Source organism: Xiphophorus maculatus, chromosome 23 (genome assembly GCF_002775205.1).
Source record: "Xiphophorus maculatus strain JP 163 A chromosome 23, X_maculatus-5.0-male, whole genome shotgun sequence".
Taxonomy (NCBI): Eukaryota; Metazoa; Chordata; class Actinopteri; order Cyprinodontiformes; family Poeciliidae; genus Xiphophorus; species Xiphophorus maculatus.
The window spans coordinates 19,125,261-19,137,655 of NC_036465.1; the positions used below are offsets into that span (position 1 = coordinate 19,125,261).

The 12,395-nt window shown below is 39.5% G+C and overlaps 1 protein-coding gene across 1 annotated transcript in view; it reads right to left on the bottom strand.

The window, feature by feature from the left end:
- Nucleotides 1-2,603: 2,603 nt before the first annotated feature.
- Nucleotides 2,604-12,395, bottom strand: part of abcb7 (ATP binding cassette subfamily B member 7) — a 32,920-nt gene continuing 23,128 nt past the window's right edge. The window contains exons 11-16 of the mRNA XM_005795328.3: nt 11,291-11,454; nt 10,098-10,227; nt 9,220-9,391; nt 6,123-6,226; nt 4,985-5,092; nt 2,604-3,794 (exon numbers count right to left, since the gene is read on the bottom strand). Coding sequence (XP_005795385.2) covers nt 3,570-3,794; nt 4,985-5,092; nt 6,123-6,226; nt 9,220-9,391; nt 10,098-10,227; nt 11,291-11,454 — 903 coding nt within the window. The 3' untranslated portion in view covers nt 2,604-3,569. The remainder of the gene's footprint in view (nt 3,795-4,984; nt 5,093-6,122; nt 6,227-9,219; nt 9,392-10,097; nt 10,228-11,290; nt 11,455-12,395) is intronic.

Genomic DNA, 12,395 nt, shown 5'->3' on the forward strand with positions numbered 1-12,395 from the left:
TCTGACCTGTCTAACGACTTCATGATGGCATTTGATGCAACATGCAGAGATTAAATACAGGTGGATTACCTTTACTAATTAGGCGACTTCAGCAGGCAATTGGCTGGAATAGATTTAGTCTGTAAATACATGATGCAATGAAATGTATTACAATAACAAAAATTTCAATATTCTTATATACAGATGACACCATTATATATTTATGTGTAAAAAAAAACAAGCATCAGGATGCATAAAAAGTATCTGGTCATAATATTTAAGTTTAGTGTTGATGCCAGTGTGTGTGGTACTTTTAAGATCTATTAAATACATCAAAATGTTACTGACTGTCACAGTACTGCATTAGGCCTATTATCAAAACTTATCAAGACTCAAAACTTCTAAAATGTATATAAAAAAAGTTTCAAATAAAATGTGATTTAATTAATTGTGGTCACTTTTCTATCAAAGCTTCACATATAGGAATTGCACAAGTTATTATATTAGACAGCAATGTTTTACAAATACTGAATTAAAAAGTAAACATTTTACAGCATCTGCAGAGTTTCGACTGTCCAAAAACAAGCTCTAATCAACAATTACTAGTTAGAGATCTATGCATTTTTTTATTCTTAATTTTTTGGGGAAATTTTTATCCAGCTTTTTGTAATTCAATAAATTATGTTTTAATGTTTAATGTTGCTTTACACAATCCGCCAGTCAGGGACTGCAGAAGCTTCGATTCTACAACTGATTCTGGCATGTTGTTGAAGGACGAATGAAGTACTCATTTTAATTAATCTGGATTGTTCTTTTTAAATAAATAAAGGATTTTGACATGAGGACTGCACTCTTTCTTTTTCTGCTCCTCCTTCTTCCAACATGTTGGTATTTTGGTGCAGCTGGTGGACTTTGAAGATGGCTTCCTGAGAATGAAAAATACCTGTCCTCAGGCTAAATCTGAAATTTTAATGTCCGCATCATCAAGCTGGGATGTTTTAGGCTATGCAATTTATATGATGTAGTTTCTGACCATAATTTTATCATAGCCTCATAAACTTACTTCTTTAGGATGTGTTGTGTTTTTATAAATCCTATTTGAAGTATGAAAAAGTTCTCCTGCTGTTATTAATTTCCTGTCCTCTTCATTGCAATTATAGTTTTTTTTTTCAAGCCCTGGCAGTTTTCATGGCAACTTTAATATAGCTAATCTGGGAAAGTAAATTTCTCTGTTATACGTTACATTTGATTTAAATTAAATATGTTCTCTGGGTGCATACATCCACATTGACTATAATGAATCAATCCCAGTGTTTGCAGAAAGTTGAAAGCAACCAGCAGTCACTGAGAGGTGTTTTGCTTTTTTTTTTTTTAAACATTATTTATGTAATAGTACTGAACACAACAAAACTAGAAATAGCCCAGGCCTGGAGGGAAAAATATTACGTCAAGAGATAATTAGGAGAGCAGACTCGGAGCCATGGTCGGCTGTACTGGTTCTCAGGACAGTTGACTACAAAGAGAAAAATGAATTCATCTTTTATGTAATGGGCAAATTCTGCTTTCCTGTTGGATATATTTTTTAGTTCTCATTAATTAGGATTAATGCAAAAAAAAAAGTTGTGAAAATGTATTAGATAGATTTCCTCAGTTTGTGTGCTTCAGATCTTCAAACTAATCGTAATAACCACAGCAATGCCAGATTACTCCCTGACTTGCATCATCAAAAGAGGCTAAAACATCCCCAAAACACCACGTCATAAAAGTTACAAAGTCATTTGTAATACTTAAAAGACTCAGGTGATTCAGCTGGACCTACAGTATTATCCACAAATGGAGAAACTTGAAACAGTGGACGGCTTTTGAGGAGCCGTCAGGCAAAAAGACCTGCTGACCAACAACAAAATGAAGACTCTTCCAAAGTTTTCCAAAAACTGTTTTCAAAGAACTGCAGCATGGAATATCCAGATTATTTCTTAAATTTAAAACTTGAGGCATAAGCCTGGAATTATTTAAGAATCTTAATATGATATTGTGACTTCTAAGGACCCTGCAGCAACACATTTAAACATGTTAACCTCTAAAATATTATTATTGCATTACAAGCTGGGAATCAGCCTGTTAAACTGCTTTAAATCACATAAGTAACATACAAGCTTTGAAAGTAAAAAAAATCATAAACATACAATCAGTTATGTTTTGAAGAAATACGAATAATTGTACCCAGGGAAACAAGTCCATGGGTCATTTCCTGCATGTCTTCTTCCTGTCCGGCTACTAATAAATCAAGGCCAGTAACCTTGAAACTAAAACTATCACAATATTGCAAAAATGTTGTCATAGTTACTGTTTTTAAACTTTACTTAATGTGCTTTTGCTCCCTTTTCCCATCCACCTTTGCAAAGGACAATATATAAATGAATCAGTCTTGTATAATAAAATTTACTTTGTAAATGTTCATTGTTTTTTGCTTCCCCTGATTTAAAAAAAACTGAAGGAATAAAATAAATGAATAAAATCAAGTGATTTTCAGAAAGAAGCACCCTTTCCATTTATCTTTGCTTTGATTAAAGAGAAAAGTTATTTTTGTCAACCCCTAATTTATTACACTTTCTGCGAGTAACTCACATCAACATGGTGCAGATTTATTTAGAAAAATATTTGACAGTGTATTGTACAACACATCTGAATATTCTTCATTTAGATACAAAAATGGAGAGATTTGAAGGAAACTGTGCATACCACAACAAAAACAATCACCGGAAAGATGAGGACATAATATACACAATAAAGGAAGACTCCATATTTGGTCACACAATCTAAAAGCCGTCTTTGACATTTAAACACCTCTTCAATAAACTTTTGTTATGAGATGAAAGAAATGGTGAGAAACATTTAGAACTCTTCCCTCTTATAGGTGTAAGATTTATTAATGAAAAAAATCTGAATTAATCATCTCTTCACAACGTCATCTCTTCATAAGCAGATTTTTAATATTCTGAATAGAGATTGCAAATAAAGTTATGTGCTTCAAGCAGTATTGGTGAATATAAGAGGAGTGTCTCCTCTATGCAATAGTGTTCAATCTATCTCTTAGTTCAGGATTTTAACTGCAGCATGAACTGGGATATGTACACACTTTAAATAAAAAATTAAAATGCAAACTCTAGGGTCAGTTCCTTTTTATGAATAATTTAAAAAACTAAATCCATACAAATTCTGTCAACGTCAAGGCATATGCAAGTGATTTCATGTTTCCAGTGCAAATGAAAGATGTCACTAAACCAGATGTCCAAAATGAGGAGAAGGAGACGGCCATGTTGGAGAACAGATGTCTCCAACACACGTATCTGATACACAGAGTCTCTTACGCTTTGCTTCAGCTCAGAAAACTGGCATCATAGCTTGAAATCTGGCCACAAGCCAGAGCTAAACAAACTTGCTCCCTGTTGTGCTCCACCTCCATTTTGGCGTGCGGCGGCCTCTAGTTGAAAGAGGAGAAGAGATGGAGAAGCGGCCCATCTCCAGATTGAGAATTCCAGCGCAGGCCGTCTGTGAGGATCGAGGGAACATGGCGGTGGAGGCTTCTCTCAGCAGGAGCAGTTCCCGCAGCCCTTCACGCTGTTCAGGATCTCCTCCTGCAGCTTCTTTCTCTCCTCCTCCTTCTGGGACAGCCGCTCGGCCGGCGGCTCAGCTGAGTTCTTGCCGGTGCCGCTGTTCAGGATTTTGCTGTTCTGAGCATTCCACAGTTCTGCATATAAGCTGCCTGGGGTGGCGAGGAGGGTGTGGTGGCTGCCTTGCTCTGCCACTTTGCCCTGGAAACACAAGAGAGGAGCGAACGCTCAGATTAAAATAAAGGGGCCACGAGCACAGACAGTCGGCGTTGCATCGTGACCACGCTGCTAAGAGTCCGCGACGCCTCCCCAACAACTGTTGCGTTCTCGCAAAAAAACACAAACTCGTGGACGAAAACGACAAACGCTTCCCCTCCCACGCAGCCACACACAAACGAGGGCATCCCCTTCCCCCACCTCGGCTGAGCGTGCAGAGGTGTTGGCAGTGTCTTTAGCACACCCAGGACGAGCATGTGACTGTACCCTGCTCGTTATTTTAATGAGCACCCCAGGCAGTCCTCTGCTGGTGACACTAGCATACACTGTGGCGACATCACACGCAGACGTGCCTCCTCGTCACAACCCTCTGATCCCCGCCATCTGACTCCGGGAACACGGAACGAGACAAGCAGTTCAAAGAAGTCTCCTCTCATTTTATCCTCCCGCTCAAGCACTGGTGGAAAATGTCAGCTCACCTGCATCGCTTCTAACATTAACTCTTACTTTCTAGATAATAACCGACTTCACTCCTGGTCTCTTTTGTGTTTTACAGCCGTGCACGGCGGCGCTTATTTCCGCTTGCCTGGATGCAGAAAAAGAGATTCACTTCTGCCACAGTTTAGAACAATCGCGGTTGTCAGAGAAGCCATCTGAGGAGCCATGTATAGCCCTGAACAAGGCCTCATCAGTGTCTGGGAAGATGGCCCATACATTATTAGACACGGAGACAAACAACACGAGCCATCTGACCAAAACAGCCAGTCGAGTCAGACTGCTTTAATGAGCCCTTATGGAGAAAATAATACATTCTCTTCTGCAGACAGTCGTCCTGTTGTTGAAGTTAATGAGAAAAGTTAAATGAAGCAGGTTTTTATCACGTACAATGGGGAAAAGGTAACGGTGGGAAATAAATGAGTGCCAAAACCGGCGCGGCGGGCTATATGCTCATTGCTGGCAGATACGCAGCGCTGAAGGTTATGCAGAGTGCAGGTCATCGTCCTTCTCTTCAATGCAAATGTAACTAATTGGACTGGCAATTAACACTGAGGTTGTTTGGATTCAGAAAGTCATCCATGATATGATTTGCTTTTCCATCACACATATGTTCTGAATGAAAATGTTAATGAGTGAAGGTATGCAGCCACGCTAAAGACACACAGGCGAGCTCTCACCTGATTGAGGACCAGAATCTGATCTGCATCTACGATCGTGGACAGCCGGTGGGCGATGAACAGCGACGTCCGGTCCTTTACTATCTCCTTCGTTGAACTCAGGATGTTCTGGAAGCACAAAGAAAATGATCGAAACCTGCAGCAATTTATTTTCTTGCCACTTCGTGTGATAAATCGACATAATGTAGAGTACATAATTGTGATGTGGAGGGAAAAGGATCCACGATTTACAAATTGTACCCAAAGACAAATCTGAGATAGGTGCTATGTTTTAATTTTCAGCTTCTTAAAGCATTTATCATTTCCCTCCACACCAAAGAAATTGAATGTTTTTAAAAGAATGTGTCATTTTCTTTCCACTTCTCAACCATACACTCTTTGGCGTTGGTCTGTCCAATAAAATCCCATCAAAACACATTGAAGATTGCTGTTTTAATGTGAGAAAATGTGAAAAAGTTCAAAGGAAGTGAATACGTCTGCAGGGCTCTGTTTAACATCCTAAGCCTTACAATAGCATCCCCTAATCCAAAGGAAAACAGTTTGCAATAACTGTGGTGTGAAAAAGAGCATGAATGACAGAATATATATGAAACATATTCCCACACCTTGATTCGACAGAGACACTCAAAGTCAATACAATGTTGCTCAGCAACATCCACCTTCATTTGCTTTTCTTTCCACTGTGTGCATGATAATCTAAAAACATCTTTGTTATGAGAGGCAACAGTAAAAAAAAAAAAAAAAAAACTCAATTAACAGCCACGTTTGCTGCCCAACTCGTTTTTTTTTTTTTTCTGCACAAGTTCAGAAAGATCATGCTGAACTTTCTCATTAGATGTAACATTTACAAAGACTGTGTGGTTTAAGCTGAGCTGGAGATTAAGTGGGAGAAACAGAGGCAGGTGGCGGGGAGAGGAGTGCATTGGGGTGCTGCGTGTGTGTGTGTGTGTGTGTGTGTGTGTGTGTGGGAGGGTGTGGGGTGTGTGTCACAGCAGGTATGTGACGCAGGAGGGAGCTGAATTATTGTGTACCTACAGCAGGTGACCGAGTGGGTGTTTGTTCTGCTAAATGTGTATGCAGACAGTGCGAACTGTTATTATGCACGCATGCCGGTGTCTGTCTCGGCGGCAGGACCGACCTCTTCTGTGATGGAGTCCAGGGACGAGGTCGCTTCGTCGTACAGGAGGATGGGCGGGTTCTTGAGGATGGCGCGGGCGATGGCGACGCGTTGCTTCTCCCCGCCTGAAATAGACAAAGAGACGTTATTAATAAGAGGTGAAGAGAGCTGTGGTGTTTGACATACGCAAAGAGACAGGCAACAAGTTGCTGTTTGGCTCGTCTCTTCATTATTGCCACAAACTGAGGGGCCATTGCTCACACAATAGCAATGCTGCAGGCTTTGAGTCTGGAAAAAAACAGACTTTCATTTAATTGTGAGGAAAAAAAGTCAGCAGGGCTCAAAGATTTCTCCCACTGTGTCTGACTCGGCCTTTATTACATGCGAGCGGCGTGTGGCCTCTTGAAAGAAAGCGGCTTTCAGCGAGTGTAAACATGGCTGGCGGTGGAGAGCGGCGAGCACCGCGACGCACGCTGGCCCCTTCCTGATCCACACCCCTCCTCTCATTGCTCGCTGGCAGCTGTCACATACAGCAGCAGTGAAATTAATGAGAACTTAGTCATGTCTTTATTTTGTCCGTTCTCTCACTCACTCCACATGCTGCTGGTAATTGCGCGTCGAAGACAGAAACGGTTCAGTCTTGTTTACGTGGGCTAAGTGAGTGACACTAAGAACCCGATTGCAGAAAGTCTCGTGTTGATCGAATTAGGACAACTTACAGGCAGCCTGCACTTAAACACACTTATGGTCTTAAAATGAATAAATGAATGACAGCGCAATGATGGTGGAAGTGATTAAACTGAAACCTTGATGCAGTTCGTAGCCGTTTCTCTACACAGACAAAAGTTATTTTGACAACTTAGCCGTTTGTGTATCCGAGGGGAAACATTTCTAAGCAAATGCTTAAAAACGACATCGCTGCCATTTCGAAATGTTTCATCAGAAAATACAAATTATTTTTAGAAGCAGGATGTAAATTTTTTTTTATTACTTAAACTCAAAACAAGCAGGTGTAGCTCACTAAAAATGTTCCAAGATCTGGTGCCAGTTATCAGTGGCTCATGCCAACAAAATTAACACTACTTGTTGAAATAAAAAAAAAAAAAGCTAAATGTTCGCGGAAAAGTTATTTAATTAAATCCAAATGTCTCGAGTATGCCTGCGTAACTTTTGTAATTGGCTTCGACAAGAATTTGCTTGATATGTTGATCCCCACCCACTTTCGAGGCGGCCCTCTGCTCAATGCAAACACCACCAGAACCGGAAAACAACAGGGACAGGCCCTGCAGGGCTAAAAGGCCTTAATACTGCAACATAAAAATCATGCAACCCACCCACAAAACTGAAGCTTTTTAGCCAGTCGCACCCCCTCTATGTCAACAGAGAGAAAAGGAAACAATATCTGCTGGGAAACATGGAGGAGGCTCAGTGTTATTAAGAAGCACCTTTGCTGTATCTGACAAGAGGATAGCTCTGTATTTATAAGATTCTATTTATCTATTTGAATTCAAGTCCATTTAACTTTTAATTAAATTATTTTGCTATTAAACAGTTAGGTGATTTATGTGCTCAAACACTTCAACAGTCTTTCTTTGTCCAGAATTGCAGATCAAGGTCTGATAAAATTGCAATTTTGGAAAACATTTAGCTCTAAGAACTGATTTTTTATGCTTATAGCTACACACAGTCATGAGAGGAATACTGAAAAACTTTTTCTAATGTCCACATCCTCATGACAAATATACAAAGGGAACCAATTTATGTTAGTTTGTCATTTGCTCAGTGGAAAAACAGAAGATATCTGTGAACATGCAGGAAGGTGTGAACCTTGGCTTTTAGAGATGGAGAAACGGCTCGAGTGTGTCAGCTTATTGTCTTCCTGGATGACCTTGTTTCCCTGGAGATTCAGCCCACAGACAGATGTCCTAACATTGTTCGTCACTATTTGTGATATAATGAGTAGCTGGTTTGTTTTGTTTTAAGCAGGAGGGAAGGTCCTTAGGGAGCACAGCATGGCAGGTTCATGGAATGAGCAGATTTGGGTAATTTTACGTTTAATTAACAATGGTCATGTATTTATATGAGAACAGCTTGCAGAATTGCATATTGATTTGTCAATCCAGCAAATCTGGATTTCTGCCAACAAAGTATTTTTCACTCTCTTCACTGATGTTCAAAGTAAAAAATTGTAAATAATTATATCAAAACAGAGTTAACATGCTAATGTTAGCATAGCAAACATAGAAATGCAAGCAGGAGGAGGACATGAGGCCAGGTTAAAAAAACAAAACAAAACTAAAAGCTTTGCCATATTTTGGTGATACTTCAGCCGCCTTGTTGGACTGTTTAGCTTGGACTGCCAAAGCTTTATGCACCCAAAAGTACAACCAAAAAATATACAGAAAATACAGAGGAACTGAAATGTCAAGGGGGGGGGGGTTCATTAGGAACACAGAAGGAGCCTGAGCTACAGTAATAAATATATATTGTTACTCTTCTTTAAAGAATAAATAAGGGCGTGCCGTGGTGGCGTAGTGGTTAGCACGACCCATATTTGGAGGCCTTTAGTCCTCGACGCGGCCGTCGCGGGTTCGACTCCCGGACCCGACGATATTTGCCGCATGTCTTCCCCCCTCTCCTTCCCCGTTTCCTGTCAGCCTACTGTCATATAAGGGACACTAGAGCCCACAAAAGACCCACTGGAGGGGTAAAAAAACAAAAACATTAAAGAATAAATAAGTGATCAAAATATTTCAAATCAGAAAAAAAATGTCTTAAATTTTTAAGAAAATATACAAAAGCTCAGTGTTTGTGATGTCTGATATCTGATATTGATATCTAATATTGTTTAAAGTCAAAACTTGACTTCAAACAATAGCTGTCTCATATCTCATTATTGTAAATCTCATCAAACATACAACAGCCTGGGTTTTGTTTCCAAGCCTTTTCTGAGCTTTATCAATAGAACATAAGCTATTAGTAGCTAATTAACAGGATGACAGCTGAGCTTTTAAATTCTTTAGTTAAGAATGCAATCAGGGGAGCGAGACAAAACACACAGCTCTGGTTCGTATCCAGGAGACCACATACAATGAGTAGACATAAATGTGCAGCAGACCTGACAGCTTGAGGCCCCGCTCTCCAACCTGGGTGTCATAGCCATGGGGCATCCTGAGGATAGCATCATGGAGGCCTGCTAAACGTGCCACTTGGTACACCTCCTCCGCTGTGGCGTTTATGTTGCCGTACTGCAGGTTGTAGAAGATGGTGTTGTGGAACAGAACTGCATCCTGATGATAATAAAGTCAGGGAACAAAATGAGGCTTCCGAGGATATTTTCATGGCAGCAGTGAGAGAAACAGAGGATGGCAGATACAAACAACAGGATTGGGGGGCAGAGGAAGAGGAGCAGAGCAAATGACAAAAATATGTTCACGCACCATCTGTTCAGCTCATCCTCAGTGCTCGCAAAGCAAAAATGATCATTGCTAACAATTACTCTAACATTACTCGATGCTAATCATCGTTGTGTATAATTCCCCAAAGTTGTTTTTATATTACATCGATCATTTATAGACAATGATATTAACAGGGATCCTATAGATTTCCCATTGAAAATGTTAAGACGTTTCAAAACCTTCTGTATGAAATATATTGAACCTCATTTTCATTTAAGGATAATTAACAAGTTTGGTTTTATCATCTGCACTTGGTAAAGGACAAGAGGGCAACTTAAAGAAATAACATAAGAAGCATTATAATTTGGAAATTTTGATTTTATCTTTTAAGCAACAATAAAAAATTTCGAATCCATTTTCTTTTATCTATACTTATAACGCAAATTATAAAAACAAATTTCATTCTTTTCCAAACATTGTAGGAATAAACTATAAATCAATGTAATTTAAAAAGAACTCTAGATGTATATAATTTGGTAGGACAGTGATGCTATAAACACATTGTTTTGGTGCTTTATTGTGTTGGTGTTTGTCAGACCTGAGGTATGACTCCCAAAGCCTTCCTCAAGCTGTCCAGGCTGACTTCTCGGATATTCTGCCCCGCGATGTAGATGTTACCCTGGTGGGGCTCATAGAAACGGAACAGCAGCCGCACAATGGTGCTCTTCCTGCAGACAGACGAGAAAAATCTATGTTATTGCCTCGTCTGTAAAAATCAGACAGCCACACCCCCTCTGGGTTTACTGACTATGCTTTCAGTCTTTGGAGGAGGTGCGACACTAGAGATACACCAATCAACCAACCTGAGGTAATCAGCAGGTCAAATACATGATTTTCTTCTTACTATTCAAACAATGTCCCAAAACTAAGAACTCCTCCCTGTTTGTTCTATAAACGCAACAATCAAAGTACAAACTTTAGCGCAGCATTTTTTTTTTTTTAAATGTTTGAAATCAGGTAAATCAGGGACATACAGCAGCAAATACAAAGTATTTGAGCCACTGGAGACCAAAAACAACACAGAGGCCAACCTTGCATGTTGTAAAAAACATTCATGATGATGGGTATAATATTCTGTACAACATGCAGTAAATGAAGGAACTATGAATTCTACTTTACGACAAAATCTTGTCGCAACATTTCCTGCATTTAGGTTGTAGAGCAGGACAATGAACTAAAGTGTACCTTCATGTCCACCTCCAAATGGCTAAGAAACAACTCATTTTAAAAAATTTTGGACGGTGTGAAGCTTTTTGAGATATCTGACAGTTGTCCAAAAAACATGAAAGCAGTTAGTTCTTGATTTAACAAGGGGAGTAATTGTAATTTAATATTGAACTGGGTGGTTTTGGACGCACATTTTGCGTTAATAAATGAAATCATGGAAAACTGCATTTTGTATTTACTCAGGTTGTCTCTCTCAAACTAATTATGATATCTAAAACAGTTAACAATGTTTAGATATTCTTAAATATCAAAAAAAAAAATTTACAGTAGTAAAAAGCAATATAATTATGCAAATACTTAAACTATGGCTTCTATCAACGAACCTGCAACACATTGATCTCTTTCACGTCTTACAGTCCTTAGAAAAACAAAGCTAAAATAGATTGGCGGGTCAACTTCAATCAGAACCAGAAATTGGTATCACCCAGGATGTGGCTGTTTGGTGCATCTTGACATGACAACCCTAAAGGTTTCAGTCAATTTACTTTTCAAGCCAGAACCTACCCTGACCCGCTGCCACCAACTATAGCCACCTTCTTCCCAGCAGGCACCTCAAAGGACACCCCGTTTAAAACCTTCTGACCCTCGAGGTATTCAAAATAGACGTCCTCGAAGCGGATTGTGGCGTCCTGTGGTGTGACGATTAACGGTGGGGCGAGATCCTTCTCCTACAGAAAACCAGCCGAGGATTGGCAGACAAAAGAAGAATGGGAGAAGGAGAGAAGCGTGAGTCAAGGCCTGGAGTGATGCAACAGCATCTTCTAAAGAGGCAGAATGCAGAGACATTCATCACATTTGTAAGCTGTTATTACAAAAAGCCCTCTGAATCTTCACTCTGCCCTTCATTTTGAATGCTCAAGGATCAATAATAAACTTTAGCTTCATACTGAGCTCAGAGATGTGGCCAAGGTCAGCACTGAATAAAACTTGGTCCTTTGCCTGAGAGTGAAAGCATTTTCTGTAAAACCTACAAGAAACATTATCACCCACAATCTGCCTCTCTCAATTCATGTAAATAACCCGAAGAGCTTTAGAACACATATTATTCCACACTCACCAACATGGAAAAAAAGCCACAATTATTATTATTCTGTTTTTGGATTGTGTGGTGCAGTTTCAAGTGAGGGGGTAGTTTTAAATAATTTTCCATCTGCATAATGGGACAATGTGTTCCACATTTAAAAAAAGGCATTCATACGAAAATGGCCTGTAGGGCAGCACCATTCCACAAGGAATCACAATGGAGAGGAATATTACTGATGAGTGGGAAAATAACTGGACAGATTCATGTCTAGCACTGTAATTACAGGCTGGAGATGGGAATGGCCTTCTTATTGTCGGGCGGCAGACACACATTTGCACTTAAGTGCACTCTTATGACGCAGGATGGGCTGTCATGTGTTTAAAAAAAGGAGAAATGCAGCAACATTTCCAACACAATAAAACTGATAGCTGGAGAGAAAAAAATACAATGCTTTACATTTACACTTATTGGCACCTCTGATAAGGATGTAGAGAAACGTTGAAATGAATTCAATTTTTATTGCAATAAATCTATGCCACATTAAATAAATAAAATTTAAAACTTTAATTTGAGTGCAATTATTCA